Genomic DNA, 23,354 nt, shown 5'->3' with positions numbered 1-23,354 from the left:
ATGTCTTGACTTGCTCATGAATTGGATTTAAATGAGGCAGAGTTGCACAAAGTCATTAGCTTCACTCTCTTTTTTCTGAGTCATTGAAATCCAGTGGCAAGAAAAAATCAGGACAAGTGGCATGACCTGGGAAGCACTGGATGACCTTGCATCTTTGATGTCTGACCAAGCTCCAAGCACTCCACGGCACCTGCCTTGGCGTCCTTCATGGTAGTTAGAACAGATCATTCTCATCTGCCCATTCTAGCAGAGTCAGTCTTCACATGCTTGGGGCAGACATCCCCCTAACTCACCAAATGGGTTGAAAGGCTGTTGGTTACCTGCAGTCTGATTTAGCCTGTCTGCCAAGATGATTTTTCCTGGTCTAGCCACTGCTGCCCATGTTACAGCTTCTTGGAGTCACATAGGTGAGAGGTGGGTGAAGGTGGAGACCAAAGATGGATGGGCAGCCTAGGAAACCCTCACCCCAGAGGTGCTAGTTCTTCCCAAACACCCCAGACACCCCAAACAATAACCTTAATGTCACTTCCATCTTTTCTAAGACACAGTTACTGTTTTTCTGCAAATATAAGGTCTTCTCTAAATAAATTCTGCACCAAGTACCTGGTACGAGATAAGGAAAAATTTCCTAAAATAAGGGCCTCACCTGCTCCCTCATAGTATGGCACCTCGGTAGATGTCTAAGTTCTCTTTGTAATTGTGAGATTGCTGTTGAGAAATAGGGGGTTGGGAAAGGCACACAAAGAATATTCTTTTGGACAGAGAAACAGAACCTCTTTTTAAAATAGAAGAATTTTAATTTTCCATTAGTCTTACTCAACGAGAAGTCTTTTTTATTTTCTACTAGAAGCTTACTCAGAGAGCATGGTGCTTTAGAAAGAGCCCTGGATTTCCCATGATAATGTCTGACTTTGCAACTTACTAACTCTGTGACCTTGGACCTGTCACCTAACCTTTTGAACCTCTGTTTCTTACCAATATGACTCTGGACAAGTTAAAGACTCTCAGATTCAGTTTTTTATCTGCAAAGTGGGTATGAATATCTTAGGTTCCATGCTTTGCAGGATTATTGTGAGGGAAAGTTTTGTAAATCAGACAGCACCACATAAAGATGACTTTACAGAGATAATGATGTATGGACTAATAACCTCCTGATCATTATGTAAGTCAGATCATTTACTAGCTGTGTAACCCTGGGCAAGTAAATTCATTTCTTTCTGCTCAATTTCTTTGGGAGAATAATAGCCCTTACCTCACAGGGATGTCGAACATCAAAATAAGATATCTGTAAAGCAGTTAACAGAATACCTGTTGAATAGTAGGTGCTTAAATGCCTGTTCCCTTTCCCTTGTTCCCACCTTCCTGCTTTCCAATACCCTGCACATGATTCAATAAATCCATGGTCGTAAGATGGACAAAACATGTCTCTACAGGCTTGTTTGCTACAGTTAAAGATAGCCCTTAAAAGATACGCATCGCATAAATGTGTAAAATTGGGCATGAAAGTTTGAGGAAGCACAGTTAGAAATATTCAAGTTTCTAATAATGTCACGAAATCTCAAAGCCCCAAACAGAGGCTTTCATTTCTTTGTATCTTCCATCCTTTAAATTACAAAGGAAACAACGAGTAACCCTTTCCCTCAGCTGCTTTGCAGACAGGTCTCTGCTGTTACTTTAAAACTGACTGAACTCTTTAGAGTGGTTGACAAGAGGCCTGTTGCCTAGATGAGAAATTGTTGCTAGAGCGGCCTTAGGGCCTGCCAAATTGGTGCTACAAGTGAGTATTTAGCACTTCTGCAAAGACAATATTATTTTCCAGTTGTTGCCTTGGCTAGAAGGAATTTTCTTTTTTCTTTGGTAAGATAATGAGAAATTCCACAAATTTCTTTCAGGAGAAATGATATATCGCAGATCAAAGTGAAAATGCAGAATGGGATAAGTTGGTGGCCATTTCCCCCACTCCTCTGTAATCTGCTGAGAGTCCAGGCTACCTTGGTTGACACTCAAAAATCAAACAGAACAACAGAAGACATGGCAAGCGTAGACCCTTACCAACTTCCCAAGACAGAAGGCTGTTCTCTTCCCTCTCCATTTTTCCAATGACGTACCAGATGCATGCCATCCAGTGTGCGAGCAAGGCAAACATGGACATCAGCAGAGTCAGGACAATTGTGCTATGTTGGGAGTAACGGTCTAGCTTCTGTAGCAGCCGCAGAAGACGCAACAACCGTACGGTCTTCAGTAGGTGAACGAGGGACACCTAGAGCAATGATGAAAAGTCCAACAGGTTAGCCTCATTCCAGAATTCCCCTAAACACAGCTAAAGAGAAGGACATTTGGTTAAGCATTTGGCTAATTATGTAGCACAAAGAATACTATCCTACACGCACTTAAAAAAAAACTTTACACATATGTAGGCCCATATATAGAAATACACATGTAGGTACGTGAAGGGCCTGTGATTTTATCAGTATGAAGAATCCTTGTATGGGAAGTCTTTCTACCAAAACCTCTCTATGACTCAGGGGATAAGTCTTAGAGAGTTGTCCGAGGGACAGAGAGGTTCGGTGACATCTTAGGGTCCTGCAGTTAATGTGTTAGAGGTGAGATCCAAACTTTTTTCTTGATTACAAGCTGAGTATTTTCCTCTGCCACACTCTCTGGATCTGTGTCTTTCTCTGTCTCTGTGCCTCTGTCTTTATGTTTCTATCTCTATCATCCCTGTCTCTTCTTTTCAGTTAATCATGAAAAGTTTCTTTACCTGATCCTTGTATGTCATGAATTTAAGGCCCTTTATCTTTCTGGTTGTCCTCCTCTGGACACTTAAGTTAATCAACATCCTTATTAAGCTATAGAGCCCAGAACTGAACACAACACTCAAAGTGGTTTCTAAGAAGGTTGGAATATCGTAGCATCATTATCTCCCAGTTTAGAGAAGCCATACCCCCCTCTTCCTGTAGCCCAAGACTGCATTAGTTTTTTTTTTGATACTATATCACATTGTTGTGTCATGTGGACTTCTAAGACCCCAGGATTCTTTTTAGAACTACTGATTTCTATCAATTCTTCCCATATTATTCAGGATATCCCAAGTTTTATTGTGGTTTTAAGTTTCCAATAACTTAAACCCACTCTAAGATTTTTGGAACACCTTTGTGCCCAAATGTAAGACTTTATTTATCCCTACTAATATATGTCTACACGGAGATGGGTCCTTTGAAATACTGATGCATGTATGCATAAGATTACATGTGGATATTAGGTATTGTAATTTCAGGATCACAATATTAGAAGAATACCTGAAATGTTTCAAAAGAAAAAATCAAAGAGAGACTATGATACTGGCAACAGACCAAGCATAAGAAACACACACACATGTGCTTACATACATATACATATATGTGCATATACATATATATACACATATGAATGTGTGAATGAAAACATGCTACCATTGGAAAAATGTTGGATTTATATTCACATCCTTCCCAGTTCAAATACCAGTTCTGCTAATTACAATTTGTATGACCTAGGGAAGGTTGTTACATTTGCTGAATCTTACTTTCCTCCTCTGTAAAAAGTAGTGATTGGACAGATGATCTCTAAGATTCTTTTCAAATTTAGGTCCTACAATGCTAAAAAAAATGTGTCCAGTTCTTAATATACGAATATGGCTGTCAAAAACCATGATTGCCATGCTGTATGAATCACTCCTGCTCACATTCTGCCATTGCAGGCTAAAGCCCCTCTTAGTCTTCCCTATCCTTCTTGTATTTTCAGCAACCACAAAGTGGAATGGAGTGCCTCAGGCAGCAGGAAGTTCTCCTTTGCTGGAAGTCTTTGGGCATAGGCTGGACAAGCATTTGTCAGGCACATTATAGTGAGGATCCCTTCTGAGAAGTAGGTTGGACTAGTGAGCCTTTGAGATCAGTCTTGTGATTATGTTCACAGTTCTTGCACATTGATTATCATGAACAACAGCCAACAATCACTTGACAAGCATTTAGTAATCAAAATGCAAAGAAATCAAACGGAGAAGTATGAATGAGAGTTTTCCTGTGACCCCCACCTCCTCTCACATTATGAAGGGTATTTTTTCCATGTATGGGTTGGACTAAGTGATCTCTAAAATCACTTATAACTCTCAACTTTGTGATTATTGCATGTTGAAAACTCTTACATAAAACAATTATGGAAACCAATTGACAATCCATTAGGCAATGAGTATTTATTAATCAAAATGCAAAGAAATTAGATGCAAAAGAAGAAATAAAATTTTTCTTGTGGCCCCCAACCCTCTTTCATCTCTTTTAGGTTATGAATACACCACCAGTGTTTTTTTTTCTCATTATAGTATCCTATCTAATAAATCTCTTTTTTCATCTTATTTCAGTACCTATATCCATGGTTAAAAGTAACGGTATTATTTTAATATTTTTTAGGCACTCACAATGTCCTAGAAGCTGTACATAATGCCCATTTGGTTTTTGCCCTCATGGAGTATACATTCTAAAATGAACAAGGTAGATATATTATCAACAACATATAGATAAGTATGGAAGAAGTTGCTTACAAAATTTTCCTTTATTATTAGTTTTTTTCATTTTCTTTCATTTGGGTCAGGGAAGATGGAAGTGATTTTGACATGCAGAAATAAAGGTATAAAGCTCCTAACCCCAAGAACATGCTGGAATAATTTTCCAGCGATTTGGGAAATCATCATATAGAACATAATGTCAAATATCCTAATTAATTTTGTCTAAATGAAGATGCAGGTAAAAGCTTTTGAAAAACTTGAAAAAGACTCTAGGATCACAGGTTCAGAGACAAAGGAAGGGGCTTTAGAGAACTTTGAGTTCAATACGCACATCTTACAGAGGAGAAATTTCAGGCTGATAAAGAAGGAACTTTCCCAAGGTCGCATAATAATAGTAGATCAAAGATTGGGAACCAGAAACAATTTGATCTATAAATAAGTGACCCGAGAATAGGTGAGCTGTTACAATAATAAGAAAAATACATTTAAAAAAATGATTCTTGAAAAGTGAGTTGAAAAGGGCTCAAATAGAAGAAATTTGCAATGTATCAGCCTGTTCTAGGAAGGCTCTCTCTAGATGCAGAAAGGATACTTTACAGAAAGTCCTGGGTCTCGCCTAATGGCAACATTAGGTGCAAAGCATTGTCTAACACTCAAATGGAGCTTGTCTCTATCTAGGACTGATAGTCATCTGCTATTGTTTTAGAAAAAGTCTAGTAATCTTCAGTGTTACTATTCAGCATCTGGAATGTAGCATGCATCATGACCTTTGCCATTTTGTTCTCAGGCTTTCTGAGAAGGAGAGTAGTGCAATGAAAGGAGCATCATGCCCGCCAGAAGTCCAGGGTTCAGGTAGGGAACTCTTAGTATGAAAAATCCTCCAAGCGATGTAGATCAGCAATCTGTTAGTAACTTATAGTCTCAGGTTCCTGTGCAATCAGGGGTTTCGTGACTTACTCACAAGCACAAGGCTTGTCTGTGTCAGGGAGGGGATGGCAATGACAGTGCTGAAAGGAATAACTGACATTTACATGACACTTTGAAATTTGCAAATTGATTGACACACAACATCTTTTAGCCTCAACCATCCAATGACATCAGGAATTCAGGCTGTGATATCTCCATTTTACAGCTAAGGAAACTGAGGTTTAGAGAGATTAAAGGCATGTTTGTTCTTTGTATTTGTTTCTGCTCATAGTGCCTGGAACATAGTCAGTGCTTAATAAATACTTGTTGACTGATGGATTGGTTTGTCCAGTGCCATATCACCAGTTAAATGTGAGTAGATCTATTGAGCCTGTCTTCTTGACTCCACTCCAAAAGTCTATTAAGGAATTGAATTAGACACCATTTATTTTACCCCTCTTAATATTTCCTAAGAAACATCCTTTTTGTTCCCTCATGAATCACACATTCCCTTTGAATGTCTTTTGAATTTCTCTGCAGAGACTTGTCTCAAGCCATTACTTTCTTCATTCTGGCACACTTATCTAGTTAAATTCCATATTCAAAAGCCCTTAGAATAAATAATTTCATGTCCCATCAACTGATGTCATTCACTGGATGATATCCAGAGTCTTTCCCAGTTAAGTTAGAAGCCTCTTTAGAATATGTTGACTACAAAAAGTCCTATTGAATGAGAAATTGACATATTCAAACTGAATATGGTTATTCAGTATTCTGGACTCATTCTGGACTCTGAGCTCATTCCAACTTGAACAATGACTACTCTGATCATTTTATTTAATAATGGAAAAATGCTAATGAGGACTTGAAAGAGAAGTAATTTCTATGCTGGGGCTGTTAACTGACTATAAAAAAAAATCCCAATTGAAGTTATACCAAATCATTTTTACATACTAACAAAGTACGTATCGACAAAGACAGCAACAGAATATATCAATGGTTAGAAAACATATTCATGCTTCTCCAGACAACTTAGTGGTGGTAATAGCTAGCATCTGCATACTACTTGAAGGTTTGCAAAATATTTTACAAATATTATCTCATCCTATCCTAAGTGGTAAGTGCTATGATCTCCATTTTACAGATGAGGAAACTAAGGGATATAGCAGTTAAGTGACTTGTCTAGGTTCATACATCTAATAATGCCTGAACTCATTTGAACATTTGAACTCAGGTCTTTCTGACTCTAAGTCAAGAACTCTATCCATGGTGCTACCTATCTGCTGATGGTAGTAAGGCAACATTATGGGAGACTGGTATGAATTGATACATCCTGGAGAGAACACAGGACTTGGAACCAAAAAAGCCAGAGTTTAAATCCTACCTCAAATACTCATTAGCTGTATATTCTGGGCAAATCACTTAACCTCAGCCTCAGTTTCATTATCTACAAAAAAGGGGCTAATTATAGCGCTTAATCACACAGTCTTTGTGAGGATTAAATAAGATAACATAGATAAAGTGCTTTACAACCTTTAAAGCACTATGTAAATGCCAGTTGGCTGTTATCAGGCATAGTAAACACAATGAATACAATAATGAAAATGAAAAATACACCAAAAGAAATAATGGAAGAAAGAAAAGAAATAATCGTTTATGCCGCACCTAAGTGCCAGACCCTGTACTAAATGCTTTAAAAATATTATCTCATTTGATATTCACAAGAACCCTGGGTGGTAGATGTTATTATTTTCCCAGTTTTCTCATTGTGGAAAATGAGGCAAACACAGGTTAAATGACTTGTCCGGGATCATGTAGCTAGTAAGTGCCAGGATCATGTAGTTAGCAAGTGCCTGAGGCAAGATATCAATTCATATCTCCCTGACTTCAGGCCCAGAGCTCCATATTTATCATGAATGCTAAGTAATTACAGTGACCAATGTGGGTCCTGGGGAAAAGATAATGAACCATATTACCCTCTGCTTAGTAAGGAGGTAAGGACATATGGGGGCAGAAGAAGTCACTTTCTTCATTGCTTTTGATAATCTTTTACTTTGTTATAGGGGAGGGAGGGTTCAACTCTAGAGTAGAAGAGATGAGATATTTGGAAATGATTATCATGTAAAAACAAAAGGCATCCATGAAATTTATTTTGTGCTATGCAATTATAATGGCTAGGGTTGACCTCAGAGAAATGAGAAAATGCATTTCCCTTATGTAGGTGGAGGGCTATAGACATTGAAAACTGTATGTATTGTCAGACTGATGATGTGGGCTAGTATTATTGAATTGTTTTCCCATCCTCCCTTTAATTTTTTAAATCTTTGTTATGATAGTGATAGAGGAGAAGGGATATACTTGGAAATGAAAGTTATTAAATAACAAAATGTATCAATTATTTTTAAAAGAAGAAAAGGAAAACATTAACATTTTAAAAGATAAATAAAAACAACCCCCTTTAAACTATTAACATAACCTTGATAAATAATGTACTTTCTGGGGAGGGGATAAGAATGAAGCTCAGGGAATAGAGAGAGGTGGGGAAAGGAAGAAGGAATATCTTATAGAAAAATGCAATTGCCACGACATTCTCAAGTCTTCTATCCTCATCATGCAGCTTAAGCTTCTGTACCTCTCACCTTTTCCACAAAAATTCCTATGAAGTGGTCACTTGACTAGTTTGAATTGATCTCCTTTCTCTTTCCCCCTGTATCTGCCCTCAGCTGGAAGGGCCAAACAGCCATTAAATGAATAACAAGATATCAGAGAAGATGAAAAGTCACCGAAGTAGGTTCAGCTGATAGTCAGCCACAGTACAAGAGAGGGAAGAGATGCATTTCTACCAACAAGGACCTTTGATGGAGTCAGTTTTTCTCAGTGTGTAATTTGCTCCCTGAGAAGAGGTTCAATTCTTTTGGAAGCATGACATTCATTCCTTTAGGCTTCTGGCAGAGTGAGCACTGTAGAGGTAAAGTGCCCCAATGGCCTTAAAAAGTTCTCCTGATAGCATTTGACTTGGCATTTAGAGCTTTTCATGGACTGCTTCCAACTCCCTTTTCCAGACTTGCTGCACATCACTCCCTTTTACACAGTCAGTGTTCCAACCAAACTGGCATCTGTTTGTTCCCTAAAGTTGCCATTCCATCTCCCACCTCTGAGCCTTTGTATAAGCAGTTCTGCATGCTTGAAATGTACCCCCACACCATTAACCTTAGAAGCCATTTAGAATCCTTAGCTTTCTCCAAGATTTACATGAGGTACCATTTCACTGAGAAGCCTTTTTGATTATGTCTAGTCATTAGTGTTCTCCCCTTCCTCAAATTATCTATTTTCCTCATTGTGTACATGAACCAATCAATAAACAATCATTTATTATGTACTTACTATGTGTCAGGCACTGTGCTAGGCACTGGTGATAAAAAAAATTTAAAGTAGAATATCCTCTGTCCTCAAGGAGCTTATCTTCTATCTATAATTTAAAAAAATCCTCATTCTTGATTCCATATTAAAACTTACATTCAAGTTTGTTATAGTTAGGTAAAAAGATTTTGAAAAATTGTAGTGCCCTCCCGCCTTCTTCCCAGTAGAATATAAGCTCTTCAAGGTATGGATGGTTTCATGTTTCTCTGTGTATTCTCAGAGCCTGGCATAGTATCTGGTACAGATTAGGTTTTAATGCTTCTTGTTACATGAAGTGTCACTTAATCTTGCCTCCTCAGTGGTTTTCATTTGAATAAGGAAGCACCTTAATCATTTGCAATGATATGAATGGGATTGCCCACCTTTTCCTATTGGAGGATTTCCTTTCAACATCAAAATATTTAATGTTTTCCCATGTGAGAATACATATACTATTAGTATTGGCCAATTGAGACAATACATAATAACAAAAGTGATTATGTTTCTAGTAATGTTTTAAAACATATATGAGCATACATATATTTAATTAATCACTTAATTTTATTAAGCATCTAAAACATGACATAATGAATAGGATTTTGGAATTGGGATCAAAATGGTCAGAGACTGAAATAATAGCTCTGAAATTGACTAAGCATGTGACCATGGGACTTTGCTTTTCAGTCTAAAAATCTTTTAAAAAGGGACTAATGATACTAGCCTCGTAGGGTTGCTGTGAGGGAAAATCATTGCAAATCACCAGGCTCTCAATCAATGGGAGTCATTCTTATTCCTGTTGTTATCTTTTTGGAAGTTCACTTGTTGCACTGCACTTTTTGTTAAAACCAAATCAAGGGGCAGCCAGGTAGCACAGCGAGTAAGAGCACCGGCTCCAGTGTCGGGATGACCTGGAGATCGAATCCCGGGCTCAGACACTTAGCACCCACCCAGAAACACCTGGCTGTGTAACCTTGAGCAAGTTACTTAACCCCAATTGCTTAGGGGAGGCCAGGTGGCTCAGCGAGTAAGAGCACCGGCTCCAGTGTCGGGATGACCTGAATCAAATCTGGGCTCGGATACTCAGCTCCACACCCAGAAATACCTGGCTGTGTAACCTTGAGCAAGTTACTTAACCCTGATTGCTTAAAAAAAAAATTAAGATTTCTCCTTGAGGCCAGGGATTGTTTCATCTTTTGGATTTGTTTCTCCAGTCCTCAGTCTAATGCACATCAACAACAACAAAAATCTTTATAAATGCTTGTTCATTGAATTATAGATCAAAATGACAATGTTTGGTATGTGAATTGATTCATTGACCTCTTGCAATGACTCAGGTTAGCCACTCACAAGTTACTCACATGATAATAACTAATATAACACATTAAATTTGATGCCTTAGATCATGAATTAGAGTTAGAGGGGGCTTTGAAGATCATTGCAAATGATCAAGAAGGTGATTAAATAGACAAGGTGATATGATTTGACTTGCTAGAGGTCACATGGGTAAAAGGTAGAGCTGGGATTCAGAACTAGTCTACTAACTTGAAATTCAGCCCTTTCCACTATAATAAATGTCCCTTCCCCACTGAGAGATGGAGTGGAGCTTTCAGGAGGGTAGGGGATACAGCGTCTATTTTCCTTGTATTTAACACTCAGATATTTTCATTCATGAGGGTACATGTTTCTTCATACCCACTGCACCTTGGATATGAAATGGGAAAATGAAGAGCCACAGACAAGCACAGGGTAGGAGTGCAGTTCACTTACCACAGTGACATTAAAAGCATAGAGAAGGTCAAAGGGCAATGCAGCAATCAGGTCAATGATGAACCATGTCGTGACATAGTGGATGCAAATGGATCTTGCTTCAAATATCACTTGTCCAGATTTGCTGACGTAGGTTGTTCGGAAATTTAAAATAATATCTAGTTTGTGAAGAAAGGAAAGAAAAACACAGAACAGAACTGAAGAGACATGGGACAACTCATTCTTAGCTCTAGGAGGGATTTTAGAGATCATCTGAAAAAACTCCATTTTATGAATGAGGAAACCTAGGACCAGAGAAGTAAAATGATTGGCCCAAAGCCACACAGTGAATCAGTGGCAAAGCAGGGACAGTAATTTAGGCCTATTAACTCCTCCTAGTCAGTGTTCCTTCTGCTATATCACTTTGCTTTGCAAGTCATTTTTTAAATGAATTATGCTCATCCATTGATGCAAATAAACATTAGAGTGTCTGTTCTGCATAATGCATCTATGGTCCTGGAGTCTCCTTCACTGATGGCGATATGTTATGCAAGGAACTCTTTGGATACCAAATCCTTCTCATGCTAATTTCAAGGTGAATCAGAACCGATGGAATGAACACTTCCAGTAGCAAAAGAACAGACATTTCTGAGGTTTGTTACTTTGGTTTCTAGGTGGGTTAAAAACAAATCACACAGTAGGAGTTTCTCCTTAACCTTTCAACAGTCAGTAAACATGTATTAAATGCCTACTATGTGCCAGGCACAATGTTAAGCACTGCCGACACAAAGAAAAGTAAAAGACAGCTCATGCCCTCAAGTACCTGACAGTGTATGGGGAGACAACATGCATACAAGTATGAACATCAAGAAGCCGCAGAAAGGATAAATGATAGGAAATAATCAATGCAGGGAAGGCACTGAAATCAAGGGGGCTTGCGAAAGGCTTTCTACAGAAAGTAGAATTTTAGTTGGAGATTGAAGAAAGCCAGGAAAGCCAAGAGAAGATGAGGAGGGAGACCATTCCTGGCATGAGGTATGTATCCAGGGAAAATGCCTGGCATTGGGAGATGGAATGTCTTGTTCAAGGAATGGTAAAGAGTTCATTGTCACTGGATCACAGAATATACAAGAAGGTATAAAGTATAAGAAGATTGGAAAGGTGGAGGAGGGGAGATTATAGAGCTTTGAAAACCAATTAGCGGATTTTATATTTGATCCTGCTTTGGTATTGTGTCTAGCTAGCATAGTTTATTATTTAGTGTGACTGTGAGAAGTTCCTTTTCCTCTTTGGGCTTCAGCTTCCTCATTTGTAAATTGAAAGGGTCAGACTAGATGGCTTCCAGCATCCCTTCCAGCTCTAATTAATGATTTTATAATGCTTCCTAATTAGAGAAATATCAGGAACCAGGGAATTCTTAGAATGATGCCACTGACTTCCCACCTTGGGTCCCATTTGATTTTGTTCTTTCTGAAATGGAATGTGATTCCATGAATGAGAACCAATTTCATGAGACAGACTTCTTACTTCAGTTTCCTTTAAGAAGCATGTGGTCAAATTAGAGACACTGAGGAACAGGGGAGAGGATCAACTAATGAAATACTACCTATTGCCTTATATGATGCCTGAAATAATGGGAAATAAATATACAACATTTGAAGATGAGAATAAGATCTGAACATTGGAGTAATCACACATGAAGTGCTTATAGAGGATAGGATTCTGAATTGGGAGTTAGATTATCTGGGTTTCAGTAATAGCTGTGATATTGACAATCTTTGTGACCTTGTGTAAGTCACATCACCTTTTTGGTCTAAGCTTCCTTCTCTGTAAGAGGTTGGCTTAGATGATTTCTAATGTGCAATCCAGTTCCAATTCTATCAAATTTTGGTCCCAATTCAAGACAATTTTGACAATTACTAGAAAAAAAACCTCTCTAAAGGACAAAAAGTTAAGAATCTGTTGATACAGTCATCTTTCATCAACATTCACACTGTACATAATGTAACCTCAGGATAACAAAAACAATAGAAAAATTATTAAATCCAAAAAATAACATCTTTTTATTTGCATGGTATCAACACATTTATTTTCCTCTTTGTTCCTCATAGTGACTTTGTGAGGTCAATCACAGATAACAGGATTTCAAAGAAGGAAGTAACTTTAGAGATCAACTATTTGAATACTCCTGCTTTACTGATGAAGAAACTGAGGCCCAGAAAGGAGAAATGAGTTGCCTAAAGTCACAATTTAGGGGTCTTAAAACCAGTTTTCCCAATGCCTAGTCCTAAGACTTTGCCCACAGCTATAGGGCAGGCATCATTCATTACCACCATACTGGATGAGTCTTTATTGCTATGTAGGGCAAATAAACTGAAGTAATAAGGACTGAATCTTTGATTTCATTGGTATAAAGAACTCTTGGGTGAAGTAATGCCCTTTGGTAACACAGATTGGTACCCTCACTTCAATTTGTGTTATAGAACTTAAGTTCTTAGAGATTCTTAGAAAATGAGAGGTTAAATGACATGCTGTATTAGTAAGCACTCTAGCACACCCAGGGTGGCCTGCTAGCCACATGTTCTTTGATCTGCTTTTAAAGGAAAAACTTCTTGAAAAGGGGTTAACGATCCCACTCTTAATTATGTTCACTAGTTCAGGGAAACGTCAGCACCCTGAACTTGGAGAAAATACAAACAGAAACTACAAGCAGAGAAATTAGTACAAAGACCAAGAGATAGGACTCTTAACTGTCTGAGTAAAGCAGTATTGCTATGTACTTTACATACATTACTGGATCAAAGGGGTACAGACATCTGATAGTTGGGGAAGCTCTGAACACACAACCATTCAGACCAGGAAATCGAAAGATCCTTCTCATGAGCAAATCCCCAAAGCAAAATATCAACCTTCTAGAACATATTACAACAATTTGGCCCCTGATTGGCTCAGAGCCAGAAGGCACAAAATCTACTTGACTCAGCACAGAGCTGTGAATTATCAGGGTTCAAAGGAGATTAATCCTCCAGATGCTTACAATTTAGTGGGAACCTGGGAAACTGAAGTCCAAAAAAAAATATTCCCACCTTACTTGTGCTTACAACTTGCCTAGGGTCACATAGTCAGTATGGGAAAGACTTCAACTCATGTCTTCCTGGATTTAAGACCAGTTCTCTATCCCTTGCAAATTAGGAAGCTTGTCTAAGATCACATTGCTATTTATTTCATGACAGAACTAGTGCTAAACTCAGGTTTTCTGTCTTCTCATCCTGCAGTAGTTCATGTTTGTCATGACAACTTTCTGTGACTCAGGTAAGACAGGTCCAGATCTGTTAAGCAATATCCCATGCCAGAAATAAAGATAAAATCTTCTGGCCCATCTGTTATGGGTATTATATTTTTTTCTAATTAAAATGAAGGTTTCAATTAGCCACCCATTTTCCTAAGAAGCCAATTTCCAGAATCCTCCATAGTTAACATCATACAGTGAGAAATGAAAACCTTGAAGAAAAAAAATCTTCAAGTGATTTTCCCCACTATGTAGAGACATGGACATGGCAAAGGATAGAATCTTCTTCAAAACTAGCTACCAGACAGGAGTAGGGAATAAGGATAGAGATCATTCTTTTTCTTGGGTCACATAGAAACCCTGCATTTCTTTCATTTTTAGGACTTGTGTCAAATTGTTTTATGCTGAAAACATAGTTAGATGGTGCAATGGATAGATAATCAGGCCTGGAGTCAGGAAGCCCTGAGTTCAAATTTGGCCTCAGACACTTACTAGCTGTGTGACTTTGGGCAAGTCACTTAACTGCATTTTCTTCAGTTTCCTCATCTGCAAAATGAGCTGGAGAAGGAAATGGCAAACCATACCAGTAGCTTAGCCAAGAAAACCCCCAGAAGGGTCACAAAGAGTCAGACACAATTGAAAACAATTAAACAACAAAGCTGAAAGATAAGATGTGCTATAATTTCCTATTGTAAAAAACCCTCAATTTAATGATTCACTTATTGTTGTGTGAAACAGAAGCCCTACCCAAGCAACTAAATCTTGATTTTGGGGAGAAAAAAATCTTTATTATAAGTAATCAATGTATTTCAAAGCACACTATTTTTCACATAACAGGGTGGGAAGTCCACAATTTCCTAATTACAATGTGCTGTTCTGAAGGAATCAGAGTTTTGGGATTGGAAGAATCTTCAAAGGCCACTTGCTTATATTTTTTGCTGCCCTCTCTCTGGTTAGATGTGAAATGGAGGGAATCAGCCAACTTTTGTTGTTTAAGTGACCTAATTTCATTAGAAACATCACGGTGATGAATACATTTGGACGTGAACCTTTTCATACCCACTGGGTTTTGTGGAGTTGTTGAAATTGTGCTCAAGATAATGAAGGGAAGAAACACAGCTGTAACTGAAACAATCTTGGTGGGAGGCCAGTCACTACTGAAGGCACTCTAGGGCTAAGACTCAAAGTAGGACAGATTCTAAAGGAATGGAAAAGGTCACAAAAGGCAGAAAAACATGACACCAGTAACTAGTGAATGTGAGCTCAACAGACGGCAAGCTCCCTGAGGGCAAGGACTATTATTTTTTGCACCTATTGCAGTGATTTGAGCATAAAAATCTACTAAGAGTTTATGAGCAAGGCATTGTTCTAAGTTCTGAGGATACAAAGTCAATTGCAAAGAATTCCCTGTACTCAAAGAACTTACATCTTAAAACAAAAAGACCAATATACTCCCCTCTCCTCCCCCTCCCCCCCCACTCAGCTTTAGAATCTCAGAACCTATAGAATAAACTACAGCCTTAAATTCTCTGGTTCAGGAGGTGGAATTCTGGGACCAGATTTTAGAAGACTCATAGTTCTGAATTAAAATCTTGCCTCAGATATTAGCTGTGGGACCCTGGGCAAGCCACTTAACCCTGTTTTCTTCAGTTTCCTCATCTGTAAAATAAGCTAGAGAAGGAAATGGAAAACTATTCCAGTATCTTTGCCAAGGAAACTCCAAATGGGATCATAAAGAATCAGACAGGGGCGGCCAGGTAGCACAGCAAGTAAGAGCACCGGCTCCAGTGTCGGGATGACCTGGATATCGAATCCTGGGCTCAGACACTTAGCACCCACCCAGAAACAACTGGCCATGTAACCTTGAACAAATTATTTAACCTCAATTGCTTAGGGGTGGCCAGGTGGCTCAGCGAGTAAGAGCACTGGCTCCAGTGTCGGGATGACCTGGAGATCGAATCCCAGGCTCTGATACTCAGCACCACACCCAGAAATAACTGGCCATGTAACCTAGAGCAAGTTACTTAACCCCAATTGCTTAAAAAAAAAAAAGAATCAGACACAACTGAAAACCACCAAGCAACAACAACAATAAAGGTACTTTCAAAATCACATAAGACTGCACAATTGTTATGACCAGAGATTGTTATGTTAAATGTTCTCTTGATCCTGAGAACCAAGTAAGGTGCTCAATAGGGAGATTATGTGTTCTCCAAGAGTATTCACCAGGGTCCAGTGTCACAGAAGATGTTCTGTGTAAGGTCTAAATAAAAGAAGGCTATTCTATTAATGCTGAGATTCTCAGATGTTCCTCTTTGTAGATGATATCTTGCTAACTTGCATTGAGCTCCAGCATATGCCAACGTCTCCTTAGAGAAACCAACAGCAATGTGAAAGAGATTGGCTTAACTATTCACACTGAAGAAACCAAGTGGATGAAAAATATCTATTAGGCAGGCAATGACATGTATCTTGACAGACAACCAATTGAAATAATCTATCAATAAGTAGATTCATGACAAAGAAAAATGATTTGGACTCAGAAATGAGAATAAAAAGAATAGCCTGTATTGCATTTGGAAACTTGCCCAGCACTGCCAGTGATCCTAAACTACCTGCCTCTGAAAAGAGCTATCTCTTTGACACATGTTTTCTTGATGAAGACAAGCAGTTCAAAACCAAAGAATATCCACACTGTCAAAAGAACTCAAATTAACTGTGTTTGTCTTTCATTCTCAAAGAGGACCATGACATCAGGGAATGAGGAATTGCAGTTGACTTGGATTTGAGTGAGGGAGGACTGTGCAAGGTCACCAGCCTCACTTTCTCCTACAGAGCCATCTGGGTCCAGTAGACTGATATTCATCAGGATGACTGGAGATGGCCCAAGATGCAGTGGGAGACTCTGGGCCTTTTAGGCAAAAGAACTCAAATTGTAAAGAATTCACAAAGTAGTGGAAGAGTCTGTGGTGAATATAAGGAGGATGCTACTTGTGGCCAAATGTAGCTTGTGTGAAAAAAAGAGGGAAAATACAGTAACTATGATATGTATGAATCGTAAATGAGGTAGGAACTATGCAATAAAAAAAAGCAGGGCATAGTTCTCTTGGTGAATTAGTATCTCTTTTACCACAGTAAAAGTTAGTAAGCCTCTGGCAAGCTGGGTTGATCCTTTATTGAAGATTAATGAGAAAACATGAACAAGAATTACCCTGGATGAGAAGGCAAAGTTGTTTGCAGTCAGCAAAAGGAAAGGAATCACTTCCTTCAGCATCTGTTTTTCAATGGAATCTGTGATTTTTGGTTGAGGACTCTCCAGGTTAGTAAAATCTCTCTAACAATATAAATCAGATCGGTAGTGATTTTACAATGGATATCTCATTTAATATCCCATAATATCAGATGAAATAGCTGTAAATGACTTACTACGGTGCCTGGCACATAATAAGCACTTAATAAAGAGAGTCCTTTCCTCTTTCCCTCTTAAAGTCTTCCAAACTTGTAGGCTTAGAGCCTAGACGTTACATTACTTCTTTATGATGATTTAGTGTGGCAAGAGGAAAACGTGAAACTGATCTTTTGGAATCTATGGTTGGCTATGTACCCTATCACACTATTTTGCTTAGAGAAGAGAATGCTCAGAGGGGACATGGTGCTGCCATTAAATATTTGAAAGGTTGCCATGTGGAAGAAAGATCAGACTCTTTCTGATTGACCCCAGAGGGCAGAATGAGGAGAAATGAATGGAAATTGGAGTGGAATAGCTTGAGAGGAGGAAAAAAAACAAAAGAAAACTTTGTAACCACTAAAACCATCCGAAAGTAGAATGGGCTACCTCAGCAAGTAGCGAGTTCCATCTTCTTAGCGGTCTTAAAGAAAAAAAAAAACCTTGATGCCCCTCCACTAAGAATCTTGTCTAGAGAAGCTTCCTGCTCATATATGCATTGAATTAGATATCTCTAAGATCCTTTTCACCTCTAAGGACCTATGATTGGGAAAGTCACAAATCTAAGGCAAGGTAACTGTAGAGCCTCTGAAACTGGATAGTTTCACTGCTCCCTTTCCCCTTCCCTCCCTTGCCCTCTGACTTTCCTTCACCTCCTCTTTTCTCACCTCTTTCCCCACTTTCTGGTACATGGGTCTTGTATAAGATGTTCTGAGCACAGGGTTACCATTTATTCTCCATGTAGCTTCTTAAAGAGTTAGACCGCAATGGGGTCCACAATACTACAGCTACAGTACATCAAATAGAAATTCATCTTTATTTGATGATTCTCAAGGCACTTCAGTCATCTTGCTGTCCCCTAGGGGGACCTCATTATACCACAGTTATGTAAGTGCTGCTTGTTAGAATGCCAGATAATTAAAAGCTTATCATATATGTACTTTAAAGCTACATTATTAATAGCTCTGAACATGATAGTAAACCTCATTTTTTTCCTGATGTGCTAAATGGCTATTAAAATAGCATTAAAAGGAGGAAAGTAAAATAAATTATTCTACCTTGATATTCTTGAAAGCCCTATAATTAGAAAGTCAAGAAATATTAAGTTTGACACCCCATTAATTTGTAGAAGTTTTTTTTTTTTTACTAGCTCGCATGCCAGATAGAGAATAATTTTTAAAATCCTATTCGTTTACTCATCAAATATCATAATGTAATGAAGTGGGTAAAGAGCAAGAAGATATTTACTAAATAACAATAATTAATATTTTATTTTTTGTTGCTATTTCTAGAATAAGACGTGAAACAAATAGTATGAAGACTCAGAGTGATACATAAACTATGAACATGCTAGTCGTACACTAGTGTTCTCTATATGTATACACATGCACATGTATGCACATACTGGTTACCATTTAGCATGTTAATTTACTGAGTGTGAATCTACCTCAAGTTAGACAGTTGAAGAGAAAGAAACTTGTTAATCAAGAGGCCCAGAAGATCTCTGTAGTTCACCATCCTTGATAGTGAGAGTTGAACTAGACTTCTGATTGAGTTGCTATAGGGAACTCCCAGTGAGGAAATTCCCTCTACTAATGGGCTCCTTCTTTCTTGGAAGTTTTCAGTTAGGGTCTACACAGCCACTTGTCAGATACTCTCTTAGTGGGCTTTTTCTTCATGTATGGTTCAACTCCCAGATCTATGATATGATGAAAACCCAGCTATCCCATTCAAAGAACCCAAAACAGTTCATTCAACAGGTATTTACAGCTAGGTTCCAATGCCTATAAATAATGATATGACCTGAGGTGGTTGTGTATATTCAAATTTTCACCATTTTGAATTGAAATTATGCGAAGTATGGTAATAATTTCCAACCTAATGGAAATATGCAATGTTAATTCAAATAATACCACTACTTAAAGGAGATTCATTGCTTCTACTAATTGGGACATAACTATATTAACCTCCTACTATGGTCCAGGCACTGTGCTAGGGGAAGATAAAAAAGACACAGTTCCTGCCCTCAAGGAACTTCTTTCATACTTAAAGTCTTGTTTGAAGGCAGATATAATCTTTTCAATAGGTTTTCTAGATTTTTAAAGAAATTTTGTTTAACCTTTTAAATTAAAGAGGGGGAAAACACCCAGTATCCTTACATTTATTTATTTGATGATAGAGGTTAAGTTGGTATTTCCATCAGGAAAGGGACAGCCTACATAAGCTACCACAGGAGCATGATGCTCACCACAGGGTCCCTCATTTTACTGACTCTCGTTTCAAATTTGACTGTTCTCAGAGCCCTGAACACATAAGACCAACAATATTTCTAGAGCTGGCTCTGCCCGAGAAACACAGATGAAACACACAGAGTTCTAGTGATCTGATTGAGCTGATTCTATCCCCAGAGAGTGGACAGACACCCCCATAGCCGCTTCTGTACTCTAAACCCAAGACCACTCCCTAGGGTCTTTCACTTGGTAACTTCTGCTTCATTCTGGTCTTAAACAAAATGGCCTTGAACTAGCTTTGAAATGACCAACAGTCTTATGCCATTATGGCTAATTTTTTTACACCTTGTGGGTAATAGTTCTAGAGCACAAAATAAAGGAGACTGAGGGTCATTTGTTGAGATTATAAATACACATTTTTTAAAATGCTGGAAATTTCCAATTTCTATGTGTGGCAATTAAAAAGGTTTGAGACACATAGTTTCTGGATAATTTAATAATTTTATTAATGAGGCCTCTACATTATTAATAAAAGGATGGTCATCTCTCTTTGACCAAAACAATCATAAGCTCTGAGTTTATATGTTCTTTTGGAAGAGGAGTGGCAATCTATCCTGATTGGTTAATGAATGGGAAGTGAGGGACTGAGAATAACATCCTGTCACCCTTGGACAGTCTTATTTCTACACCCAGACCACCTCCAGCTTTGGGCAATCTAAGCAAAGAATTTATCTCCACCCAAATCCAAGTAGAACACAATGGGCTTCCGAACCTTAGATTAAATTCCTGACAAGGTCAAGTGGGGTCTGACCAAGATTGAGGAGAGTTAATTCAATCTCATTACTAGTAATGTCTTTTAAGTGACTGAACTTTTTAATTTTTAAAATCAGGACTTTAGATGAGGGGGAGAACTCTGGATCTCCCCAAATTATTTATTTTTAATAATCATTTCTTTCATTTGGAACATAAAGAATTATTATGTAATAAATCCAGTTTGCCCTAGCAGCCTAGATGTAGTAAATATAGCCTAATAATCAGGAAGACCTGTTTTCAAATCCAGTATCTGACATTTACTGTATGACTCTGAGCAAGTCACTTAACATCTCAAGTGGTCTAAGCCAATGATGTCAAACTCCAACAGAAACCACTAAACCATGCATAAGGATCCTTTCAGGCAGAATATTAACTGAGATAACCAAATACTAACATTATCTACGATTTATTGTATTTTTGTTTTTGCTGAATATTTCCCAATTACATTTAATTTGATTCCAATTATAGTTTAATTTTCTAATTACATTTAATCAATACTCTGGTGCATTAGATTTGTGATGAAGACCTCTGCTCTTGGCAACTTACTAAGATCAGAAATTATGGAGAAGATGCCAGCCTGGATTGGTAGAAATTCCATTATCCAGGAGTTCTCTATACTAATGAATTCACATGTTCAGACTCTATTCCTATAAACACATTTTAAAACATATATATATGTATGTATATATATGTGTGTGTGTGTGTATATATATATATATATATATATATATATATATATATATACACACACATATATATGTAGAACTGACAGGAACTTTCAAGGTCCCTTCATTTAATTCATCCCCTTCATTTTACTAAGCCAGGAGTCCTATCCCTCCACAGTCCAGAGCCCTACCCCTCAGTCCTGTTGTATTCATTAGAGATAAGACTCCAAGTCCTTGAAAACAACAATGATAATAACATTTCTCACATTTATATAGCATTTTAAAGTTTACAAAGTACTTTTAGATATCTCATTATCTCCTCTCATTGATGAAGTAATTAGAAGACAATAACATAGAGGATAGAATTTTCAGACTTTGATGAGGGATCACAACAACTCCTGGGAGTTGTTGATCTGGAAAATTCCTTAATAAGTGAAACCTTGAGTTTACCATTGGCCTATCAAATCCTCATTGGCTATAGTCCCACATTCTCACTCTTTCAAACACTGTAAGACTTGCCACTCACATGGATATTCTGAACTCTGATTTCTAGGCACTCCAAAATGAGAATAATATTTACAGCTGCCCAGGCTGATTACCACAATCCTCAAATTTTGGTAAGACACTAAGGCTCCCAATCACTTCATACAGTTAAATACCAAGGATCGTCTGCCTTGGTCCCCACTCAGGACACACTCCTGCACAGACAGGCTTAAAAGTCTGACTCTATGAGCTCTAATTCCAGCAGGATCCTAACTGGCCACTTTCCCCCAAATCATTTATTTCTGAAGGTCCATTTGCTACTTCTTTGTTTAGGGTTCACACCTAAGGCAACACTCCCAGGGGCAAATCAATACAGGGATATGCAGTATTACAAAGAGAAACATGATTAACCATCCCTCAGCTTCTATAGACCTTACTTACTTCTTTACACTCAACTCTGCCCTCAAGAACTCAGCCACAACACTTTGGACCTTCCTCAAGTCACAGTACGATTATTGTCAGAAGAGTCAGATTGGTACCATCAAATTAACAAGCAATACTAAGCACCAACTATAAACCAGGCACTATATGAATGAAAGATAAAAATAGCCCTTGCCCTCAGGAGCTTACAATCTAATGCTATGGTGGGAAGAGCACTAGCTCTGGAGTTGAGCAAGCTTGTTCTAATTCCCCCTTTATAACTTATGACATGTATGGCCCCAGGCAAATCACATAGCCCCTGTGAGCCTCAGTTTCCTCATCCACAAAACATATCTGTAAATGGCTTCTGAAGGTCCTTCTAGGTTTAAATTTAGGATTCTTTTACAACCCAAAGGGCTGGGTATTAAACATATATGTATGTCTGTGTCTGTGTATGTATCTATGTGTATGTGTATGTGTATGTGTGGCAATGACAGCAGGAGCTAAGTGGAAAAAAATTAACTCTATCAACCAAGCTCTATTTGGCTCAATTATTGGTTGCTGAATCCTGTGCTTTTAGACATGAAGAGTTTGGGAAAGAGTAAGGGAGGCATTAGGATAATTTCTGATTTCTGAGAGATTTAGAAATTGGTCATAATGCAAAAGTTGTAAAATAAAAGTCATTCAGGAACAAGGAATAATCATAGCTCAGGGCAATGTTAGACAAAAACCACCCGTAGGCACTGACCTTAGAGAGAGGACCAGCTTACAGCCTCCCTTACCCACTCCTTTTTTTTTTTTTGCTCTGCTTGCAGGGAAACAACATGATCCTGCTAGAAGACGAAGTCAAATACCCTTTGGAACAAGCTCTGGGATACAACAAATAGTAGTCTCATGAGGCTTTAAATTAATCTGTCCATGCATTTATCCATTCATTTATTTACTCATTTTCCTTGTGATTGCTTTCTAGGTAATGGAAGCTGTATGTTATAGTTGAAAGAGCCCCTGATTCACTCCATGTTCAGCCCACTTCTCAGAATTCTTTACCTTCTCACCAGGAATCTGGTCCTTGCCTTGGCCCTGAGACCTGCCTTTTTGATTGTTAGTGCTTAGCCCAGACTAGCAGCATATTAGGGATCCATGCTCCCTTTACTACCAGCTCAGTTCACTCCTTTGACTTCTTATCAGTAGCCTTTCCCGGACCCTTCTTTTCTGCATCCCCATTATGTGTTGTCACTCTATCTCCCTCCCCCAAGCTCTTTTGGGGGAGAGACTATCTTGTTTATGTTTGTATTTCCAGCACTTTACTAACTGTGTGACACTATGTTAATGCTTAATGTGTGATCTATCATCCATGCATCCATGCATCCATTCATCCATCCATCCATCCATCCATCCATCCATCCATCCATCCATCCAT

General features: G+C 38.3%; 1 protein-coding gene across 1 annotated transcript in view; it reads right to left on the bottom strand.

The window, feature by feature from the left end:
- KCNH8 (potassium voltage-gated channel subfamily H member 8) overlaps positions 1-23,354 on the bottom strand; it is a 400,864-nt gene that overhangs the window by 135,851 nt on the left and 241,659 nt on the right. Inside the window, exons 6-7 of the mRNA XM_069088459.1 lie at positions 10,610-10,767; positions 2,053-2,260 (exon numbers count right to left, since the gene is read on the bottom strand). Coding sequence (XP_068944560.1) covers positions 2,053-2,260; positions 10,610-10,767 — 366 coding nt within the window. The remainder of the gene's footprint in view (positions 1-2,052; positions 2,261-10,609; positions 10,768-23,354) is intronic.

The sequence above is a fragment of the Petaurus breviceps genome, unplaced genomic scaffold (genome assembly GCF_028583685.1).
Source record: "Petaurus breviceps papuanus isolate PSGF00001 unplaced genomic scaffold, PetGlider_PUasm1.0 185, whole genome shotgun sequence".
Classification (NCBI taxonomy): Eukaryota; Metazoa; Chordata; class Mammalia; order Diprotodontia; family Petauridae; genus Petaurus; species Petaurus breviceps.
Note: the sequence above shows the minus strand (reverse complement) of the source record. Positions and strands in the feature narration are given on the sequence as shown.